Genomic DNA, 23,364 nt, shown 5'->3' on the forward strand with positions numbered 1-23,364 from the left:
AACCTCCTGGTTTCAGAGACAAAGAAAGACCGAATCATGTCAAGTGAGAACAGAATTCAAACAATGAGGAGAAGTGTGTAAAGGTTGGTTTGATTTGAAAGAAGCAGGTAACGAGCATTGCTAATCTTTAAGGTTGGATGGTAATGTAATGGTTCTGGTACTTCTTCTGAGAGGAGGAAATCAGAAGAAGTGAAATAAAGGTGGAGGTGTTGGAGATGGTGAAGGAGTGGAAGCAGTAGAGGATTGAGGAAGAATAGGAATGTCTGTCATTGGATCAATAGAAAATGAAAAAGCAAGTGATAAACAAGAATCTGCAGTTGTTAAATATATACACTACTCGTTTGGAGCTGACATATCACGATGTTATATAAGTCAAATATGACAAACTTTATACATATAGCCGTACAATATTTTGCCACGTCAACTCCAAAAAAGTCAAGATTATATGAGATAAAAATCGAATAAATAATGAATTAAAATAATATCAAAATTTAAAAATTATAGTCATTTGACAAAGCTAATTTTTTTTATAGATAACGTCATTTTTACCAATTTGATAATATGTTTTTTTCAGCAAAATTTTTGTATATACCCACAACTATGATATAACATATTTATCAAGTAAACCAATTTTGAAATTGTGCGAATTTGATCTATCATTTATTCGACATGTACTAAATATACTCACAACTCTTTAAGAGCATGATTTGTATATTCAAATAGCAATATTAATCATTCCAAAAAAGCGATGTTTTGATACTCCAAAAGGAGTTCTAGGTATATTTGATACATATCCTAACAAATGATGGATTAAACTGACACAATTTTAAAATCATAGTATATTTGACAAATATTATTATAAGTATATGAACATTCTGTCTATATTTTTGCACTTATAGCGTATTGGTAGAAATGTTGTAATTCAATCTGAAACTTAGTAAAAGAAAGTCTGTTTTTTTATCAATGTGAACTTTGCTTATATTTACAATGGGAAATGAAGAAAATTGATAGTTAAATAAATAATTAGCATAAACCCAACTCTCTTAATTAACTTGCTAGAATAGATCATGTTGGGAAAATTTATGCTATTTTTTGCCAGTAAAACAATGTGAAATGGGGGTTTTAGCACATTTTGACACACCTTTAAATTAATATTTAACCAATGGAGGACGCAAATCTTCTAAATTAACAAATGACTAAGCAACTTCTGGTATCAGTCTACGTCACCTTTGGACAACATGTTTTTTTCAAGATTCAAACGGCTTTGAGTAGATAAACAACTTCATGAAAGTTGTCCATGCTGAATATGATTAATTTTTGCATAACTAGTATTTTTGTTCTTTTGGAATTAAGATATTTGTTTAAATGGGCTAATCACAATAGTTAACCAATCCATCATCCACAGATTATTATTTCCGAGGTCTCTCAAGAAATTTTGAGTTTTAATAATCTAATCAAAACTTTCTATTTCGATAATCTTAGTCTAATTTTACAAAGTTGACAGAAATCTAATCCAACTTCAAACACTTTGTAATTATCATATATGTGATATCATGTATTTAGAAATTTATTTTTAAAATTCATATGTATAAAACTATGAAGATAATTTTTTTTTTAATATACATATACACACACACACAAATTTCCTAATTCATCATTGAGAATACTAATTAAAAACACATATCAAATTTAATAGTACATGAAACTGAAATAAAAGTACGGCTTAAAGAGTACTATTTGAATTCAAATCTTTGTGTTTATTATCGATTACAATCAAATATTGTAATTTTTTTTAATTTTTATCACAACTTTCAAGGTTATTTCAATTTTATTTTAATTTGTGTTGGTGTAAAAAATTTTTACTTACGTTCTAAAGATATGAAATAATATATTTTTTCAATATTTGTTGTATGTTTTGTATTTGACATGTCTTTAGCCTTGTCCATATAATCTACGTGTATTGTCACGTAATAATTTTCTACATAGGCGCAATTTGGGATATAATTGCAACAAATATGAAAATTTAAGATAAAATTATAAAAAATAACATATCTAATTGTAATTAATAATAAACACAAAGTAAGTTTGACTTTCTTGACCATTAAGTCACTACCACATAAGTAATTTTCGGCAACGGTGGATAACTGTTGCATAATGTACAAAAACCGTTGCCGTAAATCTACTGCAACGGTTTTAAATCAGCTACATTTGCGGCCGCTGCAGTAGGTTTTAATAGTTATTGCAACAAGTTTTTTAATCTATAGTAATAAAAATAAAACCGTTGCAATTAATAGCAAAGGCGGCAGTTTTAAACATCTTTGTAACACTTCAAAATTGTAGTTTAGGCAACAGTCCTTTTTATAAGACAACGGTTTATATAGTACTTTATGCAACATTTATATATATTATTTGCAACGGTTTGACTAAAACTTTAAGCAACGGTTTATATAGAAAAGACAACGGTTTTTATTTGAGGAACAGAAATTAAAAACCGAATTATTCGCTAAATTTAGAATCAGAAAACATTCAATAAAATTGGAAACATAAGATATCCACTAAAATTAAAAAACGGAAAATATATATTAAATTCAAAATCAAAAAATATTCCATCCATTACATCACAACGGACAATATTCCATCCATTACATCACGAAAATACTCCATTCATATATTACATTACAAACAAAAAATATTCACCAAAATTAGAAAACGGAAAATATTCCACCAAATGAAGAACTGCTTCCTTCTCCGTTCTTCAAATTGCTTCTCGTAACCCCTCTTCCATAAAGAAGTGCACGACCGGGAGGCCTCTCACCTATAACAGTGGAAAAAGCATCACTTCCACTGTTTTGGAGCTCCTGTAATTTGGAGTGCACCAGAAATTAGTATGAAGAACGATAAGAATTAATAAACTACTAATTGGACACAACACAAAATTCAACAAAAGTAAAGTAGCAACAATTTCTAATTGCAAAAGCAGAGTTATAGACGAGAAACTTACAATCTTGCTTAACATGGGAACTCATCATAAAATCACATTGTAGTAGCTAGTTCCCACAAATAAATATAAGAAAAGCTAGATCTCAAATTAAACAAACAGCAAATGACCCACAAAGTCACCCAAATTATAAAATTTTGTAACTCTATAGTGCCATATAACGACCCGTCTCAGCATTCAAAATCATCGAGAAGAGAATTAACCTATTGAATATTTCTCAATGATAAGATACAACATTAAAACACATCATCCAACACGGCAAGGATTAAATATTCGAATGCCAACATTATTAATAGGATTTGACATTATATCCATAAACCAACAGTATGAATCTACAAGTTATTTAACAATATAAGACAAACCAAACTCATACATGTAAATAATTAATACAAAAATGACAGCAAATCAACAATAATCTACAAAAAAATTATACATTATTAATAGGATTTGACATTATATCAATAGACCAACATGGTGAAGTTCTCCTAAATGGGAGAGAACGAGTACCAACCTCTTTATCGAAAACAATAAATGCTTCGTCTTCGGCTACAATAACAAATAAAATCATTAGAAATAAAAGGAGATAATGATCTTACTTGCTGGAAAAAGAAATAACCCATGATTATACTCCAGTCCACTACTACCAAGAATAAACAAATGAAACCCAGGAATCAATTTATAGCCTCCCGAATGACAAAACAAATCCGGAAAAATTGAGGCAATCAAGTCTAATGTTACCTGTACTTGGAAGTAGATACCCATATCTACAAGAATGTTCTTTACATCAATATGGTTGTCCAGATTCTCACCCGACATGACCAATGCGCAAGCAACCTGCATATTTAAGTGTGATTGAAATGACAGAATTTCAACTGAACTAATGGAATTTGAATGTCAGATACACTTAAGGCATATGCCTTCCTACAACAAGCAAGCAACACTAATATATCAGATTGTTCATACTCACATGAAGGTAGAATGAGTAGTAGGCAGTTTTGTACTGAACAATTCTCCGGTGACTGCATGAAATTGAAATGGACATGTCAACAAACAAACTAAGTGGGAAAAAAATTAGCGGAAAGGTTAACTTATTCAAAGATCAAAAAAATGCAAATAGTATGCCAAAACCTGAAGGACATTCATATAACCGTCAGAATCTTTATTAATAATGCAGTAAAAGATTGATAGAGAAGTATTACTTACAGTGACAAAGTGTATTTGGACAAATCCTTTTCTCCTTCTAGTGTTGTAATCAGATCAACCATCTGTCCAGAGGCTGTTTGAAATTCCACCTGTATAAGCACAACAAAAAGTTAACTGGTTACAAGCATACTTTAAAATCAAAAGAAATTTATACAAACCAGCAAGTCGATTACCTCATTAAACAGCTCCAGAAGATCTATATAGTATGGTTTCCCTCGGAATTGGTTCTTGAGAATCCTGGGAATGTGATTTCGAAGCGAAACCTTGTCATTTGCTGCAATTATACCGACCTGCAAAAGTGCAAGCAATGGAAGTTCATTGTTTCAACAACAACAGAAACCTTAAAGATAGACGAAGAAAATAATCTCATGATTAAAACATACCTTGGGCACCCTAAACCAACAAGGCTGACCACGTATTGTATGAGAGTCATCCATAATGTCATCGAGAACAAAAAAATAAGCTTGAAGCTGCAAGTACAATGCAACGAAGAAGCTATTTAGCAACAGAAAATTTGGCAAGTCAACTCTTCAACATATTGTTCTATAGCCTAAACTGAGAGTAATATACATTATAATGGCCATACCCATTCAATACACCAGCCAAGAGCACTTGCAAGAAAGATTTCTTCCTCGGTCAACTCTTGTCCTTCTTTCAACAATTTGTAGCTGTCGATGACAGAGAGGCCCCTATTCAGCTTTCCTGTGGAAAAAGAAAGAAGATAAACTAAAGCCTATAGTACGCCAATTTTACTGCATAATGGCTATGGATTTGGATTTTGCTTCCCCTACATTGACTAACAAAAATTCATAAGCAGATCACACATTCTAAATACTTGAGATAATTTTTGTCATTATATCAATATATATTGAACTCGTACCTAAAAGAAAGCACAGAAAGGCCCATGATTATACTCCAAACCCTATTGCTAAGATTCTACGATCCTGGAGAAGGAAGAGTCCTAATTGATGGAAAGAACATTAAAGAATACAATCTGAGAGTATTAAGGACCGAGATAGGACTAGTTCAACAAGAGCCACTTCTATTCAGCTGTTTAATCAGAGACAACAATACATACGGTAACGACGAAGCTTCTGAAGCAGAATTAATAAAGGTTTCAATGGAAGCTAATATCCATGAGTTTGTAACTTACCTGACAGATACATCACCGTCGTCGGAGAAAAAGGCATAAACCCTAACATATGTACAAAACAATCAAAACATAAACCCTAACTAAAACTGGTGCTGATTTTACCAAGAAATTAAAGCATAAACCCTAACATACATACAAAATGTAATTGAGATTGTACTTACTTAGCATGTGAAGACATTGATGTGATCTTCAAATTATCTGTAATGAAAATGAAATTGAGAGCAATTAAAATGAAATTGAGAGCAAATGAAAATGAAAATAGCGAAGAGAGCAATGGAAATGAAATTGAGAGGCAACGAAAATGAAATTGAGAGCAAACGAAAATGAAATTGAGAGCAAACGAAAATGAAATTTGAGATTTATGAGCAAACGAAAAAGTGAAAAGAGCTGGCTTACCTTAAATCGACGGAGAAGAGAGATGGCGAAGAGAGAAATTTGAGTGTTTTTATGAGTTTGAAACTGAGATGGAAACTAAATTATGGTTCATCAATGAAAATAACGACTAAATTATGGAAAACTATGTTTCATTACTTTGTATCATTTTTTTAATTAATTACAGGGTCTAACACTATTACTATTAATTCTGAAAAAATTGCTATTATTAATTTTTTTTATTTATATATTTTCTAAAGAAGACTCTATTATATCAAAAATATAAAAATATGAGTTAAATGCAAAATATACAATATTTCGACAGCTATATCAGTGTTTTTTTAAGAGAGTAGGTACGATTTACCAAAAGTTTAATAGTTGACAAAATTGAGGGAAAAAAATTACAGTTGATCCTATAAAATTATATAAAAAAAATATTAATAATAATAATTTGAAAGTGTTCTATAATTTGGTATGAGGTAATAAAAGACAGCAGTTTAAAAGTGTTGACATAGTTAAAATATAATTTGGTATGAGATAATAAAACACAATAATTTAAAAGTGTTGCCAGATTCAATCAAATTGTTGCATTTTCTTAATCTAATGCAACAGTTTTCTATATCCGCTGCCTTATGTTGTAAATTTCTGAATTTTGTTGATCTCTTTGCAACGGTAGTTAACTGCAACCTTTGTGTTGCCTTATATGTACTATTGCAACAGTATCGATGGTGTTGCTATGCTAGTGTTGCTGAAAGTCACTTATGTGGTAGTGAGTCAAATAGAAATCTTCACTCTACTTCTATATATATATATGTGAAGTTATTGATTTCAACTACACATAGCACCATTCATTAGGTACTAAGTTTTTCATGAATTGTTACAATATGAGCATGAAAATCTTGTTTATTTTTGTATTAGCCATGAATTTATTTCCGAAACCCAATAATAGCAAAATTTTCCCAAAATATTATGTCCATATTGTGAATGAATTGAGGCAGAATCAGGATTTGTTTATACACTGCAAATCTGCAGACAATGATCTTGGCCGTCATAATCTTCTGAAAGGGCAAGAATTTGGTTGGAGTTTCCGGTTAAATTTCTTCGGGACGACCCTTTTCTGGTGCAATTTGGCTCCAAATGAACGTTGTTCTGCCAAATTAGTTGTTTTTCAGAATAGTCAATACTTATTTGATAGGTGCGGTTATGAGCAACGCTGCATTTGGATTGCAAGAGATGATGGAGTTTACTTAAGAAATAATGCAATGAAGATTGACGAGTTTCAACGACGCTGGGAATCCGCGACGCTGAAGCCGTGTTATAATATGTTGGCAGTAAGTGCATAATCAGTTGTTGTATGTGATTTACTTCTTAAAATATTGAATAATAAATCATTTTTGATTCGTTAAATTAATAATTTTATATTACAAAAGGCCATAGACTTGTAGCTAAAGGTTTTTTCTGATGATCCGCTACTCGTCACTATAGTCTCTGAAGCTTAAAGTTTCTGGCCAACATATATAAGCTTACTCGTCGCTAAATGATTAAGGAGACAAGAACAAGGGATAATTTTTCCATTTAATAATGGTTAAGCCAGTTATATTAGTTTTAAAATTTGAACGATATAATGGTTAAGCACAGTTATATTAGTTTTAAAATTTGAACGATTTACACTACTATCTTAACTTGCTTTCCTTTTCACTTCTTATTTTTCTTTTCTGCTTATAAATAATATTGGAATTCAGACCATTTTCGGTTTTTTAAGAAATAAAAACAAACTGAATTTTAGGAGAAAAATAAATTATTTTTTTATTTTAAAGATAAAAAATAAAAAATAAATACAAAAGTAAAAAATATTAAATCTGAAAATCAAATCTAAATCAAATTGTAATGTACTACATAGTATTATTTTTTTAAAAATAAAAATATGTACATATATAGTTCAAATTTTTTGGTTTTTCAGTTTTTTAAAATTTAAAACTGAGTCGAACTGAACTTGCAAAACAATTCTAATTTATAAACCGAACCGTTCACTTTTTGTTCGGTCCAGTTTAATTTTTTGGTTAATCAATTCGATCCATGTTGACCACAATAGGCCAATCCAATTTGGTTTCTCTTAAAATTTAGAAATACAGTTGGGAGAATGCTTAAATATGCCCCTCTTGTTTAGCTTGGAATCTGGATTAGCCCCTCGTGAAAAATTTGGCTAAAAAATACCCTTCACATTTTAAAATTAATCGCATTATTTTATCTAAAGAAATTAATCGCGTTAAAATTACTTAAAAGAACCGTCTATCTAAGCCAAAAAGATTCACTCTGCCGAACCAATTTGATCAAACCAAAGGTAGATCTATAGAAGGTTTTGACGATGAAAGGCTGCAAATGTGGGTTTTATTGATTCTTTTCCAGCTTATTTGTTGGTTTTAATGATTGGAAAATAGAAAAATGCAGGAAGTAAAAGGTACTTAGGTCAAGGTTTTTCAAGTAAAAATGAAGTTATCAGCTATGCTCATGTTAATTTTTACATAATAATTCGAATAATTAGGACTCTTTGAAAACATGAAGGATGTTTGTTAGCCAGATTTGTCATGAGGGGTTAATCCGGACTTCAAGCTAAATAGGAGGGGCATATTTCTACCTTTTTCCAGTCGTTTTTATATCTTTTAAGTTAAAAAAAATATTGTCATTTTAATTCAATTTACCTGAAACATTGGTCATTTACAACAATTTATTATTTTGGAGTGAAGTGCAGAGGATAAGAATTGAAAATAAAGGAAAGGAACCAAATATACCTAATTCAGACCTAAAACAAAAAAAAACTTAATTGTGATTCTGTGAAACATTACCCACACAGCCAAAAGCCTGTCGTACCAGTACTGCCTTTTGGACATTTTTTGTTCTTTGTTAGGGCTGTGCATTATTCAGTTCAATTTTTAAGGATGGTTTACACGCTTTACTTTTTGTGTATATCATTAGTGTATTTATGTGTTTATAGAATTTATTAACTTGTATGTAAACAATAACTGAGGAATAAAAATAAAAAAAGAATAAATGTGTGTTTATATTAATTTTTTTAAAAACTATACTTTTTTATTCGATGTATTGGTTTTTTTCGATTTTCAAAATATTCAAAACGTACCAAAAATTTACATAGTTACAAACCGAATCAAAAACCAAACACCGAAAATTTACATAGTCACAAACCGAACAAATTAGACCGTGTCCATTAAATAACCAAATCATATATAATTACAATTTCTGTTCGGTTTGGTTTTACAATTCAGTTTGTTTTCTGCACAATCCTACTACTGTTAGATAAGTTTTTAAATTTTAATAACCTACATTACCTTCTTAACAATTGTAAGTAATATTGACATTTAATTTGCTATTAGCTACAAATAAATCAATAGCCTGAAAAGATGTTAGTTATTTTTGCAAAATAAGAAAATAAACAAAGAAGCTAACACAATGTGCAGAAAGTTAAAGGCTAAATAATGCATATTTAATTACTAAAACTCGGAAATACAATCATAATAACTAAATAAACCCTAAACTCTGAACCAAAAACCAGGATAAAATCTCATAATCAACAACCATTACACACTAAAATATTTAAAAATCTACTTAACATCACCTAAAACATCATGCTCAACTAAACTGTCAGTGTCATCAGCATACACAAAAATCCTAATACCATGATAAACAAAAAACAGTGCCCAGATGAGAAACACCCACAAAGTCCAGCCCCATTGTTCTGCAGCCAATATACAAGCCATCGCCATTATCGTACCGCAATGAAATCTAAAATGACCAACTCCAGCAAAATCCGCCAAGTTAACGGCACACACCGCCACCAGAAACACCAGTGGAGCGCTGCCCACAGAATCATAAATCCTCGGCAAACACATAAATACACGTAATAGTAGGAAATGCACACCGCACTGAAATGGAAGATAATCTTTGTTCTTCACATTTCTGAGGTATTTTGCAGAGTAGAGCAGTGGAAACCAGAGTGCGCTGATTGTAGCGAAGATTAGGGTTGTGTTGCGTTCCCCAACTCGAGAGACGAAGACGGTGAAGCTGTTGGTGTGGATGTAAGTGGCCATTGCTCCGAAGAAGCAGAGAGTTGATGGGACTGCGAAGAGGGATAAGTGGGTGAGAATGTAGAGGCGGAGACGAGCTAGGGTTTGTGCAGCCATGGCTAGGGTTTTTGTTTCTGTTGTTTTGGTGCTCATGATTTTGTTTTGAGAAAGCAGTTGCCCTCATAAATAGTTGATTTTGTGGGTTCGGGTCAGGTTTTGGATGACCGGCCCCAAGCATTGACGTATAGATTGGAGACAAGTGCCCCCACTGGAATTTGTAAAACAAAAAAAAGTTAAATAGAGGATTTGTCACAACACATAATGAAACTACCACATAACATTTTTTTATTTATCTAAAATCACACAGTCCGGACCTCACAACCCATCTATAAATATTTTCAATAAGTCTCATTTTATGGGATATAAAATTTAAATTTAGATTTATTTTTCATTTTCAAATTTAATATACAAAACAAGAAATTATATTCTATTTGAAATTATGCTATGACGACAATTTTTTAAAAGAAACAACAGTAATAATATTTGTTCTTTTGTTTGTATGGTTTTATTTAGGTATGGAACAATTTTATAAAAAAAATAAATGTTTCAAAGAAATCGACATCATTAAAATAACATATTGCTTAAATATCCGAGGAAGCTAACATTAGGATCGATTCAAAAAATTATCCAGTGATCCAAGACTACAATCTATTATAAAGAACTATTTACACTATCTGGAATGTTAGATTAGTAGAATTTATTTATTAAAAATATCTATACAGGCTGCGTTAAAGGATATATGTGGCTCAGAAATATAAATTTATTACATCTTGATTTGATATATATATATATATATATTAGAATTGAGCATTACACAAATTGCGACATAAAATTTTGTAAAATTTAATAATATTATAAATATATATTTTTTTATTCTTTGAAAGTGTTTTATTTTTGAATTTGGATCGTTTCACTACACCAAATGTTGGCTTTAACAGCGGATGAATAGAGATGTTCTCTATAAACGTCTCTTTTTTCTATTGAATTAAAGCTAACGGCGTTAAGTAGAGGCAATTTTAATTTTCGCAGGTATATAAAGACGGTTTAAACCGTCTCTACATATACTAAGGGTAAAAATGGAAACATAAATGAAGTGAATAGGTTTTAGAAATACGATTCACTCACAACATTTTCTTTTCTCCACTTCAACGATAAATCTTCAAAATGGTTTAGAAATACGATCCATAAATTTTCAGCAATCTTCTTCAATTAATGGAGCATCTGGGAATCTAATTCGATGTTGAAGATCGCCGCATGGTTTTGTAATGAATTTCTAGGTCAAAATGGGATCTGAAGCTATAGTTTTAAGATTGCTGCATGGTTTTCTAATGAATTTCTAGGTCAAAATAGGATCTGAAGTTATAATTTTAAGATTGCCGCATTCTTTTTTCATCAATTGAGGTCAGAAGCAAAGTATCTCTGGAATGGATTTCAAATGAATTTCTAGGTCAAAATGGGATCTGCAGCTATAATTTTAAGATTGCCGCATGGTTTTTCATCAATTGAGGTCAGAAGCAAGATTAAAGTTGATTTTGATTTTGTTTTAGGTTTTAATCAATTAATTTTGATTTTTTTTAGGTTTTAATACAGAGGAGCAGCTGGTGCACTTTTGGTTTATGACATTACAAGGTTTGTTTGGCTTTCAATTTATGTCTCTAAGCTTATTGCTGTTCTTTTTAACCTAAAATAACATAAACAAAGTTTCTATTATTGTGTTTGCGTTTAGTAATGTGATGGAGACAGTTTAAACTAGGTTAGTTGTTTTTGTTGATGTTGTTAGTATCGTGCAAAATTATAAACAAATTACTACTTTTGGGTATCAATAAGTTCTAGGAATAAAGTCAGTGACTTCAATCATGAATAAAGTATGCGTTTTTCTACGTCTCTTTTAATTAGATGTCCATATTGCAATATGAAAATCTTGTGGATTGTCTATTTTCGTAGTTTCAATTCTGAAGTTGTAAGTAACTTCAGTTGTTTGCTTGATATGTTGTAAGTAACTTCAGTTGTTTTACGATTTTAGCGTTAATTATTAGATTTTAATGGTTCAACTAAGTGAAAGTAATCAGCTAAGTGAAAGTAATCCTAATTTTTGAAATCTTTGACTATAAATGTATTCTAATCCATAGTTTTCTCGTGAATATAGGATATGATATTGGTAAGTATATAAATGGAGATTTGGAGAAGCTATGGACCAAAAGCTACAAGATATGAAGCACGTTCAATTTTGATAACATTTTTAGACAAGAAATTACTGTATTGATTTTACTTTAACTTGCATTTTACAATTAAGGATACGAATTAAATAGACATTACATTGAGTATATATGAAATAGATATTATAATTGCAAGTTTATGTGTTTGGTTTTATTATTAATATTTAGATTTTAAGTATCACATATGGATTATGTTTTTGAAGTATAATAATTATTATTTGGAAAATATTTTTTTTTTGAAACTGTTTTTTCAATTTTTTATCTTTACTAACAGGGGCGGTTCAAACTGCCCCTACGAATAACCAGAGACGGTTTTAGACAACCGTCTCTAGATTTTAATAAATTTTTCTTTCTTTTATAGGGACGGTTATAACCGTCTCTAAAAACCGCCTCAACCGAAATATTTACCCCGGCGGTACCTAAAACCGTCTCTATTTTATAGCTACGGCTATATAGGCGACGCTCATGTGGCGGTTAGGAAAAGTGTCCCTAGTTTTTGTAGAGACGGTTAAAACCGCCTCTATAGGCAATTAAAACCGTCTCTATAGGTAAGATTTGGTGTAGTGAAATTAATGTTTGGCAAGAGATTATTATATAAGTTGGATGTAACACGTCGTTTAGAGACCAAATGAATTAAATTAGAGCACATATAATTGTTAGTTTGTTAGCTACGAAGGTGTGGTTCGAACATACATTCAAAGTAATATATATTTTTTTACATACTCAATACAATAATTGATATACATATAAGGTCTGAAATATTTTTAAACCTAATTATCGAAAATCTGACGGTTGTTTATCAGCACAGTGAAATTCAAAATTTAGTCTAAACATGAAAGTTATCAATATGAGTCCACTGGTTTAAATAGGGATCAATTCTGAATACAGATGATCAGCTTGAAAACAAAAAATAAATGATTCGGGAATAAATATGGAAATATTGAAAGAGGGAAGCTGAAGATGTGTGCCGTGGGATGAAGATGTGGGGACGGTGCCCCATTGTTATGGCGGAGATGCCCCAGCTTTGCTATTACACTTGGAATTATAAAAATATATCTTTAAATTTAATTTAAACGTACATCCTCTTAATTGATTAAATACTACATTTTATAATAATAGAAATTAATATACATTAAATATTATAAATTTTAGAGCAAATCACGCTAAAGTCTCCAAAGTATACCATAATTAAATTTGTTCTAAAATTTAATTATTAATTGTATTTTGTTATTGAATTTGAGTCGAGTTTGATCTCGAGCTCGAGTAGTTCGCTTGTTGGACGAGCTTGAACTCGAACTTCAAAATTTACGCCCATTTGAACCCGAGATTGGTCCAACTCGGACTTGTTCGGCCTATTTACACCTCTAGTCGTGAAGGGTTTATTCTAACTTCAAGCTAAACATTAGGGGCATATTTAAATTTTTTTCAATGATTTTTACATATTTTTTGGTTAAAAAATTATTCTCATTTTAGGTCAATTTAATAGAAAGATTGGTCGTTTATAATATACTAGTATATTGGCAGTTATTGATTTTGGGAGTCACTGTACTTTTCCAAAGTTGCAAAATGGTCACTGTACTTTGTGATTAGTAACTTCTGACGATCACTAAATGAAATCCGATGACTTTTGTCCTATGTGGCTTTCCGGAAGCTGACTCACACCTTTCTTTTAGCCGGAAAATGTTTAAAAAACTAGGGAAGAAGATGATGTAGAAAAGGGTTTTTGATTTTTGTGTGCCTATAAAGCATTGAAATTTCCGGTTTAGTGCCTCTTTGGAATTTAATTCCAAAAAAGTGCATGGGCCCACGCATTCTGCATTGTGGGAATGCGGAACACGTGACGTTCCGCATTCCTACAATGCGGAACGCATTAATCAACCGATTAATTATTTAATCAGTTGATTAATTACTCCCTAATAAGTGGGGAGTACTTTTGTCTCTCCAATCATTGATGTACCAATATTATTTATATACAAATTTAATTTAAAAATTATATATTCATTTCGCCTCAATAAAGTTCGATCACTTAAAAAAAATATACTATTGAGAAAATCGATTTGACATTTGTAAGATTTAAAAAATTAGTATGATAATATTAATAAAAAAATTGAAACAACCCATTTTAATATGAGTTAAAAATATCATACTGCGTTTTAATTTTTTTTATCAATACCATACAAATTTTTTAAATTTATAAATGTCAAGTCGATTTTTTTAATAATATACTTTTTTTAACTGATCAAATTTTATTGAGACGAAATGGATATATAATTTTTAGATTAAATTTTTATTTAAATAATATTGGTATATTTCCTTTTTTTTCATTTATAGTAGATGTTGTATTTTTAATATATTATTTATTTTAAAAATCGTTGTTTAAATAAAATTAATATTATATTGTTTTTTAAAATTATATCATTTGTTAATATATATCGTTTGTTAATATTAATTAAAAATCATTTATTAATATTATATCGTTTTTTTAAAATTGTTAAAGTGCCCAAATATTAAAGTAGCTTAATTAGTTGATTATTGATTTAATCAGCTAATTAATGCGTTCCGCATTGTAAGAATGCGGAACGCCACGTGTTCCGCATTCCCACAATGCGGTGGGCCCAGGCACTCTTTTGGAATTAAATTTCAAAGAGGCACTAAACCGGAAATTTCGATGCCTTATAGGCACACAAAAATCAAAAACCCTGTAGAAAAATAAGAGTGATATCGACAATGACATGGCAAAGAGGAAGGTGTGAGTAAGCTTCCGGCAAGCCACATAGGACAAAAGTCACCGGATTTCATTTAGTGATCGCCGGAAGTTATTAATCACAAAGTACAATGACCATTTTGGAACAAAAAATTGTTCGGTAACCATTTTGCAACTTTGGAAAAATATAATGACTCCCAGAATCAATAACCCAGTATATTGGAGTCGAGTGTAGAAGACGAAAATTGAGTGTCACTAGTGTAGCATTTTGAGTGTCACAATTCTTGTATGAAAGCTTTGAACTGGTCTTTTTATGCTTAATATATATATTATTTATAAAAAAAATTGAAAAAAAATCTACTTTAGCTCATTAGAGTTAGAATGGCCTTTTATTCATCTCTTTCAACCAAAAAACCAGCAAATAAAAAACATCCTTTTACCCTTTCTATTAAAATCACTTTTTCTATTACACCTCCTAGGCAAGTACAACAATTGCACTTCCCAATTCATGAAAAACCAAACAAAAATAATATCCTCCTCCTCCCATTTTTTTTGCTCAGTTATTGAATCATTATTATTCATTAAACATCTGCAATGGAAAGCAAAAGTATTGAGTCATTAATACTCTTAAGTTTTCTCCATCGATGCTTTACCATAAATTCAAGTTCTTAAACAAAAATGGAAAGCAAACACAGTGAAGTATAAAGAAAAATTGCAGAGATAAATTATACAGAGAATAACAAATTAGCAAAATGACAAAATAGCATATCATACTTAGTGATTAGGGAATATAAATAAAAAAAAACAAATGTATGTGTCTATATTAATTTTAAAAACAAATTTATGTGTCTATATTAATTTTAAAAACAAATTTTTTTATTCAATTTTTTTGTTTTTTTTTTCTTCAAAATATAATCAAACCGAATCGAAAACTGAATAAATTAAACCGAATATAAATAATAACATCATAATTATAATTTCGTTCGTTGCTGTACAACCCTACTTGTGATCAATGATACGGTTTTTAGTGATGATCCCGCTACTCGTCATAATAGTTTCTTAGGTAAATAAAAGTTTTTGGCCAACATATAACCTTACCGTTGGTGGCTAATTGATCAAGGAGACAAGAACCACTAAAAAAAATCGATTTTATAGTGTAGGGAGATCTGAGGTGTTTTAAAATCGATTTTTTTTTTAACGATGCATGTTTAATATATGTTAGAAATGGTTATAAGAACAGTTAGATAAGTTTTAAAATTCTAATAACCTATATTACCATCCTAACAATTGTATGTAAAATTATTGACATTTAATTTATTATTAGCTACAAATAAATTTCAATAGCCTCTAAAGATAGTTATTTTTGCAAAAATAAATAAATAATAAAGAAGCTACAGTAGAACAAAGTGCAGAAAGTTAAAGGCTAAATCATATTTAATTAGTAAAACTCGAAAATACAGTCATAATAACGAACATAAACCCTAAACTCCGACACTAAAACCAGCCTAAAAATCTCATAATCGACCACCATTACGCACTAAAATAGTTAAAAATCTACTTAACACTGTCACCGAAGAAATCATGGTCAATTAAACTGTCACCATCCAACACAAAATACCTAAAACCCTGGTAAACAAAACACAAAGCCCAGATGAGAAACACCAACAAACTCCAGCCCCATTGTTCTGCAGACAATATACAAGCCATCGCCATTATCGTACCGCTATGATAGCTAACATGACCAACTCCAGCAAAATCCGCCAAGTTAACGGCACACAACGCCATCAGAAACACCAGTAGAGCGCTGCCCACAGAATCATAAATCCTCGGCAAACTCACAAATACACCTAATAGTAGGAAATGCACACCGAACTTAAATGTAAGCTTATCTTTGTTCTTGGCAGATCTGAGGTGTTTTGCAGAGTCGAGCAGTGGAAACCAGAGTGCGCTGAGGGTAGCGAAGACCAGCGTAGCGTTGCGTTCGCCGACTTGCGAGACGAAGGTGGTGAAGCTGTGGGTGTGGATGTAAGTTGCCATTGCTCCGAAGAAGCAGAGAGTCGATGGAACTGCGAAGAAGGATAAGTGGGCGCCAATGTAGAGGCGGAGACGAGCTAGGGTTGGTGAAGCCATGGCTAGGGTTTTGCTGCTCATGATTTTGTTTGGAGAGTGCAAGTGTATATGCTGCTCCTTTGCCCTTCATATATAGTAAAAAGTTTGCGGGTCCGGGTCCGGGTCCGGGTCCGGGTCAGGTTTTGGATATAGTCATAGAAATGGTGTATGTAAAGTTTGGATGTCAGCATTAGGTTTTGGAATAGAAATAGTGAAATGTGGAACTTTTATCTGTAATTATATATACACAATGATCTAATTTAAATTGGTATGTTTATAATTTTTATTGATCATTCATACGAATCAATTACTCAATAGATGTAGATATGTAAAATGTTTTTTTTCCTTTAACGGTATTGATTAGTTTGAGTTACATCTGCAAACTGTTTTTCGGTTCAGTTTGAGAAGTACAAGTATCGAAAATTGATTAATTTTTTAGGAAATTAAAATTCAAAATGAATTTTATTAGGATAAAATTTGATTCAGTTTACTTTCGGTTTTATCAAAATAGAAAATATTTTTTTGTCACTTTAAAGATAAAAAAATAAAAGTTAAATACCAAAAGTAAAAAATCTAAATCTAAAATGTAACTTAATTCAAATTGTAATATGTTCTATATTTCATCAATTAAATACATAAAAACAGTATTACTTTAAAAAAAATCATATTTTCATAGTTCAGTATTTTATGTTGTCCAATTTTCTGAAATTTATAACTGAATAGTGTTTAAGAACCATATATATTGGACCAGCCATTTCGACCGCATATCGAATAGTCCAGTCCAGTTTGATTCCTTTTAAATTTTTAGATATACAGTTTAACCGAGTTAAATCAAGTGGTTTATATAAATTTTCAAGTTAAAAAAAATTCTAAATTCAGGTCAATTTACTAGGAACTAGGTCATTTATAACAATATATATTTTTGGAGTAAAATGTCTATAAGAATTGAAAAATAAAAGAAGGGAACCAAAATGTACCTGATTCAGTGTAAATTTTGTCCACCTAAATGAAACCTCCGGCCAAAAACACCTCTCCCATATTTCTGTCCTTGTGAAACACTCTCAAACCGCAGAGCCAAAGCCTGTCTCATTTTGTCTAATTCTACTCAACAAGACAAATTCATTTTATAAATTACTCTTATATTATAGCTCAAAACCTACCAAATCGATTTGAAAGTAAATTTATCAAAACTAATCGGTTATTGGAGAAAATAGAAATAAGACTAAGGGCTTGTTTGGATCAATTTTAATGTAGAATTCATTTCAATTCATTTCATTTCTAAATGAATTGTACATGAAAATTCTTTGAAAATGAGTTTTTATATTTGATTTTTCGAATTTTAAATATAAAAATAATATTAAATTAAGTGAAATAAATTGAATATTGTATTTCAAGTATAAATATAAATTTAAATTGTGAAAAGTCATTTGAACCAAACACATATCTTGTAGAAATTCAATTGAATTCCATAAAAATTGTGAGATTCATTTGAACCAAACAGACCTTAAGATAAAAGGGTACAAATTGTTTTTATTTTTAACTTTTTTCAAAATATAAGAGTAGTTTATAAAAACTAGAAAAATAAATCTAGACCAATTTATACTAATCTTTATACTTTAAGCACCTGAATACATCAAATAATATTAAGATTTTCTAATTGTATATGTGTTTCTTGTGAAATACATATAAAATAGAATAGTCATTCTTAAAAAAAAATTATTATTCTTTCCATTTTTTAAAAAGTTATTATTTACTCTTTGATTTGAAAACATTAATTTCACGGAATCATGACATAGAATTTTTATGAAATTGTTATTCCATGAGCCAAAACAAATAATAAATTTTCTATACTTTTGCTGAAAAAATAGAATCTTTATTGATAATTCGACTATAACATTGTGGAATCTAGTCGCACCAATTGCGATAGAAATTACATCAACGTTGACTCAATAAACTGTAAACTGAAAAATAAATTTAGGAATATGAGTGTAAAATTGCAAATTTAAATAATTACAATAAAAAAGTCATAAATCTAATAATCTAAAAACTAAAATTAGTTGCAACATTTAAATCTATACATGTAAACTTCCAACTCGCCGGAAAATACCAGATATGTCGAGGAGGACGCCGAGCCGCCAGACATACTTACAAAATTAATGTTCAAACAAGACAAACCCGTATAGAGTGGATAAAATCAATTTAGAGGGTAGATTACACCAATAAAACAGAAAAAAGAAAAATTAATAATATATATAAAAAAACCATTTATTTAGCCTAAGGTAAAAGATTTTGGAAAGATATGAAAGTTAGAGAGGTGATTTTGGCAAAATCAAATGACCAAAACCACCTCCACAAGGTGTGTGAGGTTGACAGTTGCTAGTTGTTGGAGCTACTAGATTTAGAGAATGGAAAAAAATAATAATAAAATATTGTATATTTATTAGTTTTGGTTTATTAAATATAATTTTTGACTCCATGTAACCTAAAGTTTTAATATAATATTTTTTTTGGATATTTATTGCATGTATTATAGACTATTTAAAATATAAAGTGAATATATTTATTTTCAGTTTAGATAATATTTATTTCAGATTTTTTATTTTTATTTGTTTTTAATTTATTTTTATATAAATTTATTCGTATTATTTAGAATTCAACTGGTTTGTCTACTTCATCTCATTAGAATTAAAATGGCCTTTTATCCGTCTCTTGTTGTTCTTCTCCTCTCCATCACGTTAAAGCATGCTGTTGTGATAACTGCTGGTAATCCAATCAATCACCTCAACCTTACTTGCCATCATTAAGCAGTTCCTCACAATATCCCATATCTTAGTGGCTCCTTTCTCGTACCAATTCATTACCACCTTTCTCTGTATTTACTCGTGACCTTATTTAATAGGCCAAATATACGGATTGGACCCTCTTTTTTAGTTCGGTTTTGAATTTACACCTTAATGAACTTTTTTTTCGATGGAGGTACTTAAGGTTACAAAAAAAAAATTCACATCGGCTCATCCGAAATTAAAATGCCAAATGTTCATTAGTGACTGGCCAACTTAACGTACGCTGACGTATTAAGTTCGATGGTTCACATTGGCAAGTCACTTGTACACATGTGGCATTTTAGGTTAGAAAGATCCACTACAAGAAATATTAGAATTAGCAGCAAATATTTTTACTACTAATAGTGCAATTGTTAATATTAATATATAGCAACAAAAAAAAAAAGAATTGTGGCATGTTAATGCTAATAAAACGTTGTCTTAAGTAATTGAACAAAATTAGCTGTAAAATGCTGCAATAACTTAACTAATGGCAACAACTTTCAAAATTATTACTGTAAAATGTCTTTTAGCAGCAAAAGAAAAGTAGCTGCAAAAATATTATTGCCAAATACAGAATTTCTTGTAGTGGTCTAATGTGATTTTTTTATAACTTTAAATATCTCCATCGAAAAAAATTAGGATTCAAATTCAAAACCAAACCAAATATGAGAGTTCAATTTGTATATTTAACCTATTTATTATAACCATCCTCCTGTTATCCCTATCGTTTTTATCTTGCTCAACAACCCTACCAACCCTTCTCATTGTGACTCTCCTACCAACCTCCATTAATAAATTAATTCAGCATGCTGATACACAAAATCGCAAGTGTGTGATACGATAAATCAAGTAATATAATGATAAATAAAGATCGAATCCAAAAAGAATTGAATCTAATACCAAAATAGTAAAATGATTATTATTTGAATTGTTGGAATTAATTAAATTTTAAAAAAAAAAGAAAAGAAAAGTGCCTTTTTGTTAGAAATGGGAATATGTAGAGTTTTTGTATTTTTCAAAATTACTTACGAGAACTCAATTTACTGAGTTTATTAAATTGGAATTTCTCATTTGGATTTGAGCCCCAAGGGGTACCCAATTTTGTGAACGGGCTAGAAGTTACATCCTACCGTATTTACCACACACGCGCGCACCGTCTGGTTTGCCGGCCTGGTCTAGTATGGGTTGGGTTATTCAGTCGATATAATTTTTTTGGATATGTAATTATATTATATTTTTATTATGTAACAATTTTCATTTTTAAATAAAAACATATTGTAGACACCTATTTTCTGGATAGGTAAAAAGTGATAATTAAGGCACTGAAGCGTCCAATGATGAGAAATCCGCCCGGGTGATAAGCTATCAATTTTCTTGTTTGAATCCAAGCAGGCGTAATCAGTGCATAGCTGCAAATTTGGAGGATTAAAATATAATTAGCCGTAAATAGCCTATAAAAATTCAAAGAGATTGTAGTCTAAGTCCAGAAATTGGACTAATTGCTATATATTAGAAGTTTATGAGCCAATTTGCAAGTAGTTCCTAGGTACTCAAACCACATCATACTCAAATCACATATTAGCATAGGTAACTAGACCAACTGCTCTAATACTAACTTTGTCATGACCCAAATTATTGAGTCGCGACCGGCGCTAGGGAATGGGAGTGGTAGCTCCGAAACCTGTATCAAGCCTAGAACCACTCTAACGTTTTCGTGGAAACATGTAAATTACGATCATGCAAACCTATGACAAAGAAGACATGTTTGCAACTTTAAATACAATACGATAATAGTGAGCATTCACTTCCGTAATATCATACGTACTAGCCCATCTATCGATATATACATAAGCCTGTTAACATACACAGCATCAAAGACAATCATACGATCTAGTGTAGCCTGACTAAGGACATATACATAACAAGTAAAGACCTTGCTATACTAGGCCATCGTATACTACTGCAGCGCTAAGGAAACTCGTATTTTGTACAAGCCAAAGGACTTCCGACACAAAAGAGACTGTATGTCTGATCCGACTCTAATCACCTGAAAGGGGTAAACATCAACGAGGTCAGATTTTGCTGAGTGAGTTTACATATTACTAAAGGTATTATATAAAATAACATCCCATTTAAAACAAAACATATATATATATGAACATATAGTATAATTCAAGCATTTGGTCCGATCGAAACCCTAATTCCAAAACCAACCTGGACTAGGGTAGAATTTCTAATAGTAACGAGCGAATACAATTTCTCAAATCCTTTTGGTAAGGTTCTAAGATAGTTCGACCGAGTTTAACCTATACCAAGTGGTATAGTCCCAGAATAGTTCGACCAAGGTGACTAGTACCATTTCTTATATCCAAACGATCGATCGATATGAATCCTGTGATAGTTTGACTAAGGTGACTCATTAGATTCAAGTCGCTGGATAGTTCCACCAAACTGACCTTGTATCTAAACAAACGAGGAGAATACTCTATAAAGCTATCGAGACTAAGTCTATGACTTACCTGGACACTGGTGATCACACAGCCTATTGACATCCAATAGGTAGCTCGTTCCCCCGGATCAAATACTAGTTTTCACAATTCTAATATTCAATAATACAATATACAAATTCATATATAGCGATAAATAATATAGCATGCGATGTAGTTTAATATTCATACTTACAATATCAAAACTAACTATTGCGTAATAATACACAAAAGTAAAGTGTAACTCGCAGAGACCGCTATCCAATTAAGTACGATATCAATATGACGACTGAATCCCGCTAAGCCAAACTCGTCGGTCTCATAGCTCGTCGATACGTCTATTACATATCAAACCAAACGTACGTTTAATTTATAAACGAACTTAATGCAGAAATTAATCACAAGTTACAAACGTATTGCTAACTCTTAGTCGTACTCTTATATTTAGCCAAGCTAGTCGTCGTATTCATCTTGTCGATCATCAAATACTTATTACATTCATTCCAAAACCCTAATCACAAACATCATGTTCTATGTTCAAATTTCATGTTTTCGGAGTCCGTAAGTCAAAATTCCCGCATTAAAACAGGCTTGAAGCCTTCCTCACGTCGTGAGGGGTCTCCTCACGTTGTGAGGACGTGAAATCCGACTCCAAACACCAATTCGACGTGTTTCCGACTCAATTCCGACCTAATTTCGCATACTCATCAACACCACAACTCATAGAAACATAACAAATGCATAATCCAAGCATAAAACGCATCAAATACGCAAATTCGGTACGGTTTCACCAAACCCTAACCCTAGGCAGAAACTGAACCTTAATTTTACCAACCAAACATTGATTCTTACCTTGAATTGATGCTCTAAGATGGTAGATAATCGTTTCCGCTTTCTAACGCCATAAGAATCGCTCAATTCCGAGTCCGAACAAAGAAACCGTGATGATCACAAGTTTGATCGACCAAAACCCTTCACTTCACTGTTACGTTTTTATTCTCTGATACTCAATTCTTATGAATTCCTTCAATTGCTTAACTATATTTATGTTAGCTAAATAATCTCTTTGGTCCCTTATGTTTTGATTCCAAACGATCAACTCTTTTATCTTTTCCTTTGCTCGTTTTCGTCCATTGATCACTTAACCGTTTAAACTCGA

The 23,364-nt window shown here is 31.0% G+C and overlaps 2 protein-coding genes across 2 annotated transcripts; one reads left to right on the forward strand and one right to left on the reverse strand.

The window, feature by feature from the left end:
- Nucleotides 1–3,550: 3,550 nt before the first annotated feature.
- Nucleotides 3,551–5,107, reverse strand: LOC126661631 (farnesyl pyrophosphate synthase 1-like). Its single transcript, XM_050355483.2, has 7 exons — nt 5,096–5,107; nt 4,788–4,934; nt 4,585–4,671; nt 4,375–4,491; nt 4,202–4,290; nt 3,966–4,017; nt 3,551–3,832 (listed from the first exon to the last, which is right to left on the reverse strand). Exons 1-7 carry the CDS (start codon nt 5,105–5,107, stop codon nt 3,566–3,568), a joined length of 771 nt encoding a protein of 256 aa, XP_050211440.1. The 3' UTR covers nt 3,551–3,565.
- A 1,502-nt stretch (nt 5,108–6,609) lies between these two features.
- On the forward strand, nt 6,610–7,131 carry LOC126659507 (S-protein homolog 1-like). The gene has a single exon (XM_050352800.2). It carries the CDS (start codon nt 6,611–6,613, stop codon nt 7,067–7,069), a length of 459 nt encoding a protein of 152 aa, XP_050208757.1. The 5' UTR covers nt 6,610; the 3' UTR covers nt 7,070–7,131.
- The last annotated feature ends 16,233 nt before the right edge of the window (nt 7,132–23,364 follow it).

This window comes from Mercurialis annua, linkage group LG8 (genome assembly GCF_937616625.2).
Source record: "Mercurialis annua linkage group LG8, ddMerAnnu1.2, whole genome shotgun sequence".
Classification (NCBI taxonomy): domain Eukaryota; kingdom Viridiplantae; phylum Streptophyta; class Magnoliopsida; order Malpighiales; family Euphorbiaceae; genus Mercurialis; species Mercurialis annua.